Here is a 14,328-nt window from a genome sequence, read left to right on the forward strand (position 1 = left end):
CCTTTACGAAGATCTGCCACTTTGAGAGGAGGAGACGCAGATGTGAAAGCCTCTACACCTTTTGGAGTGCAGCCGAACACCCACCAATCAATATTTTAACTTGAAAGCTGACATAATTCTCTGAAAAGACTGAATTATTTAAAAGTATAGATATAAAAAAATCAGAGCAGCATTGTAGGTCTCTCAGTTTGATCAATGTCCACAATATTTTGATCTTACAAATCCTTTCTCTTAGCCAATTCAAAGATAGTGATTTACTCTTGCATAACATTTTTCTCCATGAGTCTCATTAGTAACATATACAGTAAATACTACCTGGTAACACACAAATGGAAAATTAATTAGAACTGTTTTAAAACTCCTCCCCAGGTCAAGCAGCAGTCACAGCATGGATAAAAACAGTCCAGGGCACCTGAAGGCTATGTCCCACCATTTTTTTTCCCTTTCAAAATCCTTTTAAAAAGAGGAGCATCTTATACTCAGCACTAGATAGGGGCTCTAGAAAAGATATCTGCTGGGGGAATGAAAGTTACTGCAAGGCATTGTGTCAAGTCTATCAGTGAATGTTATGGGGGGAAAAAAACCAGACATATGTTGAAAATAGCATGTCATCACCTTCAATGAACCCCCCCCTATGACAGTTAGATAATTTTGCAGACAAACCCTTTGAAATTACTAAGCAGAAGCAATGGCAAAAACACAAAGAAGATTTCTCTAAATAGAGATACCACACAGTAAGTTCTCTGAAGTTTATTCCCAACACAGTAATTTTCTTCTAGGTTCTTCTATGATAGGCCTTCTGTGCTACAGTAATGTTAACATTTATTATTAGACATGGGGACTAGAAAAGATAACCTAAGTAGATTGCCAGTCACATCTTCATCATATTCAGTGTCATTTTTAAATACAGACAATTTAATACCTATTATCTGTTGGGATTTTTTTTTTTAAAATTTTGCCTGTGGTGCACTTTGAGCCCTGAGCATGTAGCCAGTTGACAAGGGTGAATCAAAGCATGACTCATGCTTTTCACAAAGAAATGATGGAGACTACATCACTGGGCTCCAACTGCATTTAGAGACCTATTGGCCTGAAGTTTGAACTGAAATTGTTTGTGCATTTGTATCCAGAGGGGTGGACATGAACTTGCTACAAAAATGCTGCTGCATTTATTTTAACTTCCAAAGATACTTGTCAGGTCAAAACTGCCTGGCATCAGGACATTTTTATTTCTAGCTCTAAAAAACTGTAAGGGAAAGCATTATGTTAAAATATGTTTGTAATAATAAATGCCTACATTGTATATAATGACATTTGATTTTACCAGTGAATAAACAATTGCAGCATGCATGGTATCAGATCTGCAGCATTCTGTTTAAATTTCAGTCAAGACTGCCAATTGCACTGCAAAGTAACAGAGGTAAGTTTGCATTTTTTTAATGCTTTCGTAGAACACTAAACTTTCCTCTCTCTGTCTAGACATAGAGTAGGTAAAACTATGGGCATGCAGAACACATAACTCCTTAAGTTGTTCAAATAATAATCTGCCAAATAAGAATGTAAAGAAGTGTATTATAGGCTCTCAGGCATTAAAGTCTGCAAATCCTGAAATATTTTGAAATCTGGCTTTATCTGTGTAGGTTTTTAAACTGTTTGCATTAATCAGACTGCCCCACAGAGGACAGACAGACACCTGACACATTTCCGATTTTTGTGTGAATTTTCAATACTGTGAAACAGGTATCATGAGAAACAGGGCCACCAGAAACAATGCCTGAAACTGTACTTCAGCAGGTGTCAAAAGTCAGCTGTGTTTTGTCCAAATGCACAGAACCCAGGCCCAATCTTGTTCTTACACTTCTGGATAATTGTAAGCACCAGCAGCTCTAAGTTGATGGTAGAAGACAGTTTTAGCACATTTGAAATTAAACTGGCCTGAGGCAAAGCTGTGATACAAAAGCAGAACCCTTCAGGAGGTGCTGGAGATTAAAAGTCTTATTAAGAGTTTCTTTAGAGATGTTAGAAAACTCAAAGCTCTGTGTCTGGTTAAGTTAATTGCCTTGAACAATTAACACTATCAGGAGAACCTAACACTCAAAAATGTGTCTAGAAGAAAATGGGCACTGATTAAATCAACATCAACTTTGGAACCCATGAAACCACTTTAGATAACTCATCCAAAGGAGGACAAACTCCTAGCAAAGCAGTTGCTCATTTTCAATTCAACGTTTGGGTCGATCTTGACAAGTAGAGTCCAGCTGATCACCTGTCCCCTTCTGGTGCCCATATTCAGAGCTGCAGAGCCTTTAACATTTTTGCTAAATTCAGAGTTTATCATGTTACTTAAGCTCCACATTTAAAAGTAACTGTACCAGTACGTACATAATTAAAGGGATTAAGAAATACCTTATGGTAACATAATTTGCACTAGACTAGGAAATTATTCTTGAAAGAAAGTCAACAATTATATTTTTCTTGGAGGTCTCTCTTGGTACATTGTAATCTCCATATTCTGCTTTATATCCCATCTGTCTACATACATCTGTTGTCTCTTGCTCTGTACCACAAACTGTTTCAAGCAGTGAAGCATCTATTTTGTGTAACACACCTAATTCCATGTGCTTTCATAGGACTAGAGGAAGATAACCATTAAAAAATAATACAATTTTCTAATAATGACAATAATAATAAAAAAGCTAGGTTACAATTTCATATCCAAAAACCATCGAGTGTGTCTTATTTCAAAATATATATAAAATATATTTTTATATATAAAAACATAACCAAACTGTTCCTTGGAATGCATCACATTGTGTTGTATTTAATTGTTTTTTAAAGGGAATGCACAAAAGGTCAATGAATGTAGACAAATAATTTATTTTTTATTTATTCATTATTTTATGTACACTTGGCATTTTGCAACACAGTCAAAGGGAAACAAATAAAGTGCAAAGCAAGATAAATATTATAGGTTGAATATATTTTAACACATTCCTGTCATCTCTGAATTAGCAGACACTGACAACTCAGGGAGAACATTAATTTCAATTTCTTCATACTGGCAGTAATGGAGTAAATTGCACAACACAGTATTATGATATTTTAAATGATCCAACACAGCAGAAGAAAACAGGCTTAATTTCCTAAATAGAAAACATTGGTTAACTCTTAAAGATAAGAAGATTATATCTTTGAATTAACAATATAAGGCATTAGATGATTTCTCCATAATAAATGAAATCCTTCATGAATACAGGGCTAACATCTCTGTTTTGTGTGTATGTGTGCATTCAAGTCAACCCATAATTCATACCCCAAAAGCATCAGTCAAATGAGGAGGAGCCAGGGATCCATGCCGGAGCTGTGTCTGCAAATGCAGACACCTTTGGGTTTACACAAAGAAATAAAGAAGAAGCAGTAGCCACATCTGAAAAGAAGGAACACACCAATAACGTTATCTTCCACTTACTCTTGGTCAAGCAGAACACAGACCAGAGGAAAAACCTCGTTTTGAAATGTAATCAAGTACTTGCCTAAGTATAAAAGAAAAGCATGTCTCAGAGAGGAATATTAAAAATAAATATAGATGTTAAGATAAACACCGCTAGTATACTAAGAGGAGGACAAAACTAAAAGTGGATCAGCTAATTACTGAATAGAAACACAGAAAACAGATTTGGGATCTAAGACTGCACATACAGAAAGAGCTCTTGGAATACTGACTATATTTAGGACTGCAAAGGAGTGGATGTTAGCTTCATGGGCCAATGCAGCTTAAGATCAGGAAAACAGTCCTGAAAAACACATCTGAGAACTTTTGCCCCTCCCTCCAGCTTAGATTTGCTATGTCTTCACCATACTTTAAATATGCTCTTATTAGCCTTTCTAATCTAAAACTTCCAATGTTTGTTTGGAAGGAAGAATCTTTTTTTGGGAATTTATTGAAGCCAGTTAGGACCTGAACATTCTCATATGTTCACAGTAGCATTTTATACTTTAGGGCTTCAGCCACCATCATGAGGTGCAAATAAACAACCTCACTTTGGACATTTTTGTGGCACAGTACTGAGATGAACTACATACAAATTAAGAAGCTTTGGATCACAATCAAAAGTGGCTATCCTCATTTATGCTAATTTGAATTAAAGCATTTGCATGACCAACATGCTCCCACCTGCTGCTTGTTATTCTTTTAATTGAAGCTAAATGCCCCCTTCCTTCTGCTTGCTTTAATAGCCAAATTGGGAGGGTAAAAAAAAACCCAAACAACCAAAAGGACAACTACTAGAAAACAAGCAGTTTTCTAGTTTTGACCAAGATATTTTGTAGGGAGCAATCAGATCCAGTTCATCTAACAGAGCAAAGCAAGTGGTGGCCTTTGGAGGAAGCAAGTCAAGCCAGGGGAGAGATAATAGAGAGCACCAAGGGGTAAGCAACCTCTTACTCTGAATCCACTCATGCTAGTTTCCAATAGAAATTTTATTGGGTCTACACAGACCTCTGCTTTTCCAAAGGTCAATTCAAGACCTCAACTGAAGACTAATCTGATCTGAATTACCCTACAGAAGTACCTATCTACTCAGTGACAGACCCTAGGAGAATAGTGTCCTAACTTTACTATCTACTCTAGATATTTAAAATTCAATGATATAAATATCCTCCAGCTACAGAAAATGTGCTTAGAGGCAATTATCCCTTTTGTCCTTCTCAACTTGTTATTACAAAAAGGCGTAACTTGCTTCTGGTGCTTACAGGCATAGCATGCACAGCACAGGTATTTACAGATAGAGTCTGGAACTATTCCCTCTATTGCTGCTCTTCCAGCTTTACAGAAATTAGTTTCTTTAAAAAGCAATGCAACAGGAGTTTCATGTTACATTACTCAAACTCATATTGCTGCAGAAAATTGAGCATACTACTAAATCATAAATACAATGCAAGTATTTTGTTGCTGGTTATGTGATGGGGGTCAGGGAAAGAGACCTATTACGTTTAAATGAGTGCAGGTGCTGGATTTAGGTATTTAAATGTGAAAGTCTGGAGATGCCCTTCCTTCTCATCTGCACATATGAATAAATGTGAGCAGGAAATTTCCCCAGGCAATTCACACACCTCACTTCCAGAGCTAGGCCAAACTCCACAACCCTCAACTCCACCATCTGCCTGGAAAGGACATGAATGCAAAATGCCACAAGATGCTGAAGAGCTGCAGTGGCTTTATGTTCATTAACAAAATCCAGAAAGATCACCATCACACAGATTTCACTATGACAGCTGAAGGGCACCTGTAATTGTCTGTATGCCAAAGTTAAATCAGAAAGTGCAAGGTCTCCCTGTGAACATATCAATTCCTGGTTATTTTAATTTACTTTTAGTAACTATTCCAAAATAACTTCTAGCATAGACTAGCCATTAGTTTCCAAATTCTACCCAAGCCAGCTATTTTCTCTGTTCATTTCAGAACAGTGGGTATGTGCAAAAATCTGTGGCACTGCCCTAAAGAAAAATCTAGAGACCAAGGTCTGATAAAAGGGAACCCATCTCTGATGGTGAGCAGAGACAACAACTCCTGACAATGGTAAAATAGTAAATATACAAAAGATGGGGAACTCACCACAATTATACATAGTACCTCCCTAAAACACTCGGACATTTCACTGTTTCGTAAACTCGGTCCTCTTTCTCACCTGAATTTGAACATTTGTGTTTGACACTATGCACAGGTAACTGCTGTACTCCGTTTCCAACAGAGTAAGCAGGAGTAACTGTCACCTAAACCATGGCAATCCCAATTCAGTGTAAGGTCTACATAAATACTAAAGATATACAAACTAAACCATTCCTAGTGTATTATAGACAACTCAGTCTCTACCCAGAAACTATTGCCAGTGCCCAAGAACGGGGCTATTTTTCTTAGTCCTTGGTGTAACTTTCAGGCTTTGGAGTGACAATCACACTCCCATAAAACAATTGTATATTTCGTACGTTACAGATCTGCATGTTGAAAATGTTACCAAAATTTTATTCCAGTTAAGTTGCATCTAGATTTTCCTGCTAACTTAAATGGAGAGATATGTTATTTCTCCTAAAATAACTAAAAAAGGAAATGTACAAGGTTCTTGTGTCTGTTCTCAACATGGCAAGTTCCTTATAACAAGTATTCTTTCTTTTCCCCTCTCCCTACCTTCTTCAGCAATCAGTACAATGAAGCAAAGAAACCAACCACAGGTGTATCTCAGATCATAGAACAAAGAACAGATGAGGCTGGAAAGGGACCTCTGGAGGTCATCTAGTCCAGCCTCCACCAGCTCAAGTAGGGCCAGCCAGTCAGTGCCCAGGACGATGAGTATCTCCAAGGATGGAGACTCCACAAGCTCTCTAGCAACCTGTGCCATAAAATGTGTCATCTTGTGTGTTTCAGTTTGTACACATTGCCTTCTGTTCATGGGCATCACTGAGAAGAATCTGGCTCCCTCTTCTTCATTCTCTCCCTCCATCAGGTATTCTGATACATTGATCAGACTTCCCTTGAACCTTCCCTAGAGACTTTACCATTTTTACCCCCCAAACTGCAGTCTGTCCTCAGAAATAGGACCAGTTGCAAAAAACTGGAGCAATTAAGTTTTACATGCACCTGTGTGTACATGCATGAAACAGTTTCATTAAGTAACAAAAAACATGATTTCACAGTGGTAGGCAAAGGAAAAAAAATTTTATGTACTTGATAAAAATGAAACAAAGAGACATTCTGACTTACTGCACAAACATGTACATGAAAGGTCAATATTAAGAGTATCTAAATGGTAAATCTTGATTTAGAAGTATGAGCATGTGATTCTATGTGGAAAGCTATGTTTCTGGGAAAGGTAACAGCTTATCTAGAGCAAGGCACTTACTTTCCTCACATCTATAAATAGCTCTGGCTACCCTTCCATGAGTTTCCAGATAAATCTGGATAAGTACCCTTTTTTTCTTTTCTCAATCTTCTTGACATTTGCATTTTCTTCAGAATTTAAGGAACAGATTACTCAAATAGTTGAGGGTATTTTTATTCTTTTATTTTTAGAAAAGTTGAACAAAACATGCAACAGAAAAACTTAATTCCTCACAATAGATGCCCTTCAGCTTAGGACGTCTGTCCTAACTGCACCATTTACCATCCTTAAATGAAAACAAGACGAGGAGAAACCAGAGCTATGTAACTCAAACAAAAGTATTTAGTCCATTAGCTGAAAAGGAAAATCTCACCACTGCCTCCTACTCAGAGGCTGAGTCTTCTTAATGAGACTCTTCCTGCCGATGCCCTTCTTTGAAGCTCATGAGGATCTGTAACATACAACACTCACTTCTCAGCCCTTCCAAATGTCAGTTACCACAACTTGTACTGTGCTGGTAAAATTTATTGAAGAGCACCTTCTTGCATTTCATCATCAAGTCAGATACCTAAAATTCACAGAAATCATAATCTCAGTGAAGGACTAATGCCTTCATTTGGGAAAAAACACTGACTGCATCTGACACAGCACGTGCAGATACATTAAACTAGGGATTTCTAGTCTGGTAATTTCAAAAGCTACAACTTACAGAATCACTGTTAAAGAGCAATAATGAACACGTAAATCATATATATAAAGTCACTCCCATAGTCCTCGTAATAAAATGCTACATTTTAGTTAGTTTTTGTAAATTTAGCAGTCCTGCTGATGTGACATGGGAAATATACCCCATAAGATGCAGTAAGTATACACAGTAAGAACCAGGACTCGGCACACAATTTTTGCAAATGCACAGTGGGTGACATTTCTGATGACAGCAGAGCAGTTAAACTACTCAGTCTTAATTATAGCAATATGAAATATTATCAAAATAGTGGCAATAAATTAATTATGTTTGTCTGCTCACTTCACGCATTTACAGAATTATACATACAGCCAGTTAGGTACATGAGATTCTGGAACAGGGAAAGAGGATGCATTTCCAAAAAAAAACAAACCCAAAAGCCAAACTAACAAAATAAATTATATACCACAGGTATTAGCAAGGAGCAAAAGCAGATCCTGGCATTAAGAAAATTCCTCAAGGTTTCCTCCTCAGAATTTCTTTTTTTTTGCTTCTCTCTGGATGGAATTTGGAGGATTTGAAGGTTTAAGGATGGATGTTGTTTCAGGCTTGTTTTTCAAGACAGGTAGTACAGCACTGGATGGAATCAATCTCAGTTTAGTATCTAACCTGAGCTAAATCACAGCTTCCACAGTCTCCAGAGAGGCTCTCTAGAACATGATTCATTCTACTTTCCTGAAATGTCTGCCTTAGGAGATTAATAACTCTCCAGAGGTGCCCAGATTCCTCCCTTGAAGTAGATGTCTAACTTTCAGAGAACTAACATTCAGTGAGATTAATTCTACTCACTGTGTACCATGATTACTGGACATCTTGTATCTGGAAAACTTAGTGAAAGAGCTCTAAGGAAATACAAAGGTTTTGGTATGTTTTGTTTGTGTTTTTTGTCTGAAACTTGGACCTCCAAGTACATGGAGGATTATAAGCTCCCATGCAAAACTGTTCTATATAAGTCATGCTCACTAATGGAGCATGACTTAATCAGGTATATAATTTAATGAACAGAAACCCCATCCATTTTATAGAGCTATGTAGCCAGACAGCTCAAAATTATGAATACAAGTAAGTACACTACTGAATTAAAGCCTTGAAGAGTTAAGAAGATGCTTTAAATGATAAAGTTATACTAGTTTTTAAAATTACCCAAGAAATTAAATCTTTACCTACAGGCCATCCCACATCAATTTCACACAGAGGGTATGGAAGACCCCCTTTAGTTTAAAAACAGGAGCAGTTCAGAGTAAACCCCTTTTTTGGACATGATAGCCATGGTTTGGTTTTTTTTTAATATTTGGTGCCAAAGTACATCTTCTACAAAGCTTCAGAAAGACAGATAATCAAACAACAGAACTAAAAAAAAGGAATATTCCTTAACAGCAGAATTTAAATAACATGACTGAGGGACAGCCTAGTGATGGAGATGAGACCCAATTCAAGAGTAATTAAATTCCTCCAGTGAAGGAATTGACATCATTAATTTTGGATTAAATGAAACTAGAATATAAGTTTCCCTCTATATGACTGCTTTGCAAGGAGACAGTCCACAGTAGTTATCGGACTTTGCATTCACTCTTGATACCCTGTAACACCTTTCACGAGCACACAAACCAAAAGGCACTTTGGCAATGCAACACTGGAAATTCAGCACATCTGTCCAGGCTTTTCCTGCTGCATGGGTGGAGATGAACTCAGTTTCCAGGTAGAGTAAAGCAATAGTTGAAAGCAGAACTGCTATGAAACACCTTTTGCTATTACACTCACTTTACAAAAGTAATTCCTACTTTGAAAAGTAGGAAAAAACTTTGAGATTTATACATACATGTTTACGTATGTACACACATCCAAAGAATTCATATAGACACATGAAAGTATGCGTGTGTATATATACTTTATGCATATATATATATAAATAAATAAATAGACACAAGTATAAGATAGCAGAACTAAAGAGACAGCGACCTATTCTTGCTTCTCTGTGACGTATGAGGAAGGTCTAAAAGCAGTTTGTTTTCTTTATCCTACAAGTATTACAAATGTCAAGTCTAGTCTAACTTTGTTTTGCTGGAAGACTTCTTGGACTTATAAGGCTATAGCTAAAAGAGCTTCTTACTCTCTGACTGAAGGTTGAAGTCTACAACTATAGATGGAAGTCATTCCAAATCGCTTCTTTGCTCTTTGAATTCATTATATGTTGGTAATAGCCAAGTTTTAAACAATCCAAATAAAAAGTCAACTTCAATTTATCTTCCAAGTGACAATTGAGAATCCCAGGAAAAAACATTTTCAAACAGAAGATGCAACATAAGAAAGAAAAGATTCTCCAGTATGAACACAATTTCAATTTAAACCTCCATTATGCTACCTAAAAAGCAACCAATATTTCAAATATGAAACTCTTTACATGTACATGATTACAAAAACACTTATTTGATTCATTGATGAGAAAAACTCTATTATCTACCAAGTTTACCAGTTTGAAGGCACAATGGCTATCACTTCATCCACATCCCATTCTATTTACAGTGAAAAACAAACGAAATGGATCTCTATAGAAAAAAAGGAGATAAACACAGGACAACCCCTGAGAAGTGAAATTTTACAACAAATACATTTGTTTTGAACTCTGTTCTTTGTAAACTCCCATTATCTGTACCTGTGTTCTCATGTAACTAGAATAATATTTAATAATTACAATGAAAAATATAGACTAAAAAAAGTTAAAAGTTCACAGAAAAACAAATGAATCCAAACATGATTGAGAGAAATGAGGTCTCACAGAGCATCATACCAAAGATGACATCTTTCAATATGGAAAAAAAAGTAAATCAATTTAAAGTTCTCTGACAATGCCCGGATTTCTAAAGAAGAAAAAAAAATGGAATGGCATAAACTATTTGGAAATCCCATAGTGCCATCTGTGTGGAGGGAAAAAAAAATAAAAAAAGCCAACTGTGCTTGCCCTTCTTTGGATCTGGAATTCCCGAGAGATTCAGCAAAATTTAAAAATCTGAAGAACTAGGTCTTTCAATAAAATCAGATAAATGTTCTGTAGCTGTTTCATGACATGGTTTATAAAGTATTGGCACCAGCACAAAGAGTTCAAAGCAGTCATTCAGGAGTCACAGAGATTGTCAGATTTTTAACGATTTGCAGCAGTCCTCTAGTAGCAGTTGGTTATTTACTGCATGAACTGAAGTGTTCTTTGTCACTGATCTTCAGTACAATACTGTACTTCTCTCAGACAAAGTATTTTTCTTCTTATTGTAATAAGTGCCATCAATACAAGAATTAACAGAATCAGTATCAAAAGACAGCCTATATTTTATGGTCCATATGCATCAACAATGGCTAAAAAGGTAAAATTCTAAACCAAAGCTGTACAGAGCAACATACTCTAGCAGTGGTATTCAAGGGAAAAAAAAGCTAAAAGCTTCATCCAAGAAAGTGCAAAAGGAAGAAACTTCCAGAAATTGTCCATCAACACAGTTTTCCTTCTCCAGAGGTTAAGCAGTCTTAAAGAGAGAGCGCAATAGTACTTTGAGCTACTCTCCTCTTGGAAAAACAAAAAAAAAACAAAAACCCAAACAAAACAAATCCAGTACTAAGGTCTGGTGATCATAAAATCATCAAATCATATTGCCCTTGTTTCAAACCCATTATATTTTCATTCCTGTTTTACTGAACAAAGATGCTTGTTTTTACACCTGACAGTAGATTTGATGCCAGTGAAAGGACAGTTGCTAACACATCATCCTAAGTTCTACTTTTCATGGTATTCTGCACAATAACCAGACGTTTCACAAATCAAGTCTCGACCATGACAGAAATTTGAAAAAGAAAACTACCCTGGAGTTTTCTACACATTACCAGTTATGACATTAAGTACCTGGCTTAAACTTTGTGTCTCAATAGCAAGAAACAGCTGTCAATTTTATCTTTCATTCCTGCTCTAAGTTCAGGTGGTCCAGGTTCTTGCATTTATCTGTGGTGTTGCTTAGGCTGGACCGTAAAACATCACTACATCTATTTCAGGTGAAGGAAGTGAGAAACCTGTATCAGATACAATTCATTGCCAAAACTCAAGAAGACAAAGTGCCTTTTCTATCTGTTCTTATACACACTTAAACTGGTTTTCAAATAGCTAATAATAGGCCAGATGATAAAACCTTATGCTGCAGGCCAAACTAGAATGCTACAATATCTGTGTATGTATATACAAATACATAGGTATACATTTATATATACACACACAAACACATGAAAAGGAAGCACCCATATTTTCTTTACTGATAAATATTGAACTTCTGCTTTCACCTGGATATTAACATAGTGTATTGTGTATAATACCCCATGAAGGGACATTTAAGAAGACATTCATTTGCTTCTCATTAAAGCCAGACATATGGCAAGTATTTAAAAACATGCAGTGCCACCAATTAACAGAGTAAAATAATACTTAGCTACAATATCAACTTTAAGAAACATAATACATTTAAATATATTTTACCCATTTGTGTAGATAATTAATAGTTTCTACTATTTTACAGCAGATTTATATTCTCCTTAAAAAAAAAATCAGCACAAATTTACAGGAAAACAACTCTGTCAAACAAGTTCCACAGCAGCATATGTAGGGAGTCACTGGGTGAAACTCTTTTTTATGAACACATTAGGAAAGCTGGCATTCAGTTCTAGCACAACTCTATTATCGATCTGTGAACAGAAGGACACATCGAGTAAAGAAAGATCTTTACAAGACTCCAGCAATTTTCTTAAAGATGTAGGGCTCACCATCCTCGTTCCTGTTCAAAAACAAAACAAAACAGAATTGTAAAGTTACCAAAAATAATGCAGGGTTTTAAGCTGTTAATACTGTGTCAAAAAATGCTACTACAACACAACTTTTATGTAGATTATTTAAATGAGTTTTCAAATTAAAAGCTTCTCAGAGAGCACATAGAATTTTTACCTTTAGAAAGCCTAGTGTATTTTCTTAACTACTTAAGTCACTGTCATTTCCTATTGGAGGGCAACTTTATAACTTCAAGGGGAATCTCTTACTACAGAAGCCAGGTACTCATAGCCACAAGCCCTCCCAGGGACCAGACACTGGGCTTAGGCAGCAGCATGGAATGCTAGAGTCATGCTCTCCTGTTGAGCACACAGACCATCAGCACAGCAGACAAATGATCGGGGCTACTCCAATTCCAAAGGCATCAGCAAGGCTCCCAGGGCTCCAGAGCAAGTGTGGGTATTAAACATATGCAGGGGCAGTTATTCCAGAGACTGCTGATCATATATCAGTGTATGTACAAAACACTAGTTAAACCCTGCTAAAAACAAGACCACAGTGACTGAACTCCCAAGTGTCACAAAGGGTCAGAGCAAGCATAGGATTCAGTCAGAAACCAAATAAATCAATGTTCATAAGCACAAATCCACACATCCATTAGAGCTGATGGACATCCAGACAGTCCAGTCCATGGTGCTTAGCACCTGGTTCATCTGACTGGGCACTGAGGTGTGAGTCAGCTGTCTGAAGTACTCAGTGCCCCTTGGGGACCTTACACCATGCAGGACATCCACACACAGCTGGCAGATAGGACACTGGACCCAGAGGAGGAGATTCATGCCTTACAGGAAAGGCTGCAAGCCTGGCAGGTTACTCTAGGCAAGCGAACTGAGCCTGGGTGTTTAGAGCGGGCTAAACTGCTCATCAAGCTTTCCCTCTAGAGAGTTTATATATCCAAACTACTGCAGAAAACTGCCGGCAGACACTTCAACTCACACAGCTCCATCTTCAGCTAACTAGCACCCCAAAAATCCATCTAGTTCAGGATCCTGTCTAGGGCCAGGGCCAATTATGCTCCCTACACTCCTTACCTCCCCTGCAAAAAAAAGAAGCAGATTTTTTAAAGTGGCTTTTCACTGGTGAATCTTCTCAATTGCCAAAAATTTTAATTTTAGGTTTTCTAAAGCTATCTTTCATGAATTCTACTACTTTTCTGAATTTCTTCATACTTACAGCCCCTTCACAAGTTTCACAGTTTAACTACATTATGTCAAAAAAAAAAAAAAGAGAAAAAAACAAACAAAAAACTCCAGCCTATTAGTTGCAATAATTAAGGTGCAATGAAAGAAGCAGTGAGATCATTCCCAATTCACTATTTCTAAATCATTCGTACTCCCATGCACATCTCTACTGTTCCCTCAAGGCCATCTGTTTTCCAGACTCCCTTGCATCTCAAAATGATCCCTGTTGTGTTGTTTCTGCACTAATTTAGTACTTTTGAAATGGGATGACCAGAACAATACAGTGCACTGAGCACACAGTCAGTAATTTTATAGCAAGTCCTAAGGAGTTTTTCCTGTCTAAGTAACCCTAATCTTCTCTATCCCCATTAGAACGATGCTGGACAATGAGCTCATGTTTTCCAAAAATTGTCCACAGGATCTCTTTCCTACAAAACAGAAGCTAATATAAATCCAGTCCCCTATATATTTAGTTGATGTTATTTTGCCTCATGTGACTACTTTGCACTTGATTCAATGTTTTCCTCCTGCTTTATCACCTGTCTAATAAGTATCACAAGATCATTCTGCCATTTTTCAGTGTTAAGTTCTTCAGTATAAGATTTTTCTACCCTGAATACCTTTGTGTTACCCGCTGGCATTATTTACCCCTCTGCCTGGACTACTTATAAGCAG

At 36.9% G+C, this 14,328-nt stretch overlaps 1 protein-coding gene across 4 annotated transcripts in view; it reads right to left on the bottom strand.

Annotated features, from left to right (window-relative positions):
* Positions 1–8,096: 8,096 nt before the first annotated feature.
* Positions 8,097–14,328, bottom strand: part of FBXL4 (F-box and leucine rich repeat protein 4) — a 57,285-nt gene continuing 51,053 nt past the window's right edge. For all 4 annotated transcript variants that reach the window (XM_068184123.1, XM_068184126.1, XM_068184127.1 and 1 more), the window contains exon 9: positions 8,097–12,422. In XM_068184123.1, coding sequence (XP_068040224.1) covers positions 12,259–12,422 — 164 coding nt within the window. In that variant the 3' untranslated portion in view covers positions 8,097–12,258. The remainder of the gene's footprint in view (positions 12,423–14,328) is intronic.

Source organism: Anomalospiza imberbis, chromosome 3, assembly GCF_031753505.1.
Source record: "Anomalospiza imberbis isolate Cuckoo-Finch-1a 21T00152 chromosome 3, ASM3175350v1, whole genome shotgun sequence".
NCBI lineage: Eukaryota > Metazoa > Chordata > Aves > Passeriformes > Viduidae > Anomalospiza > Anomalospiza imberbis.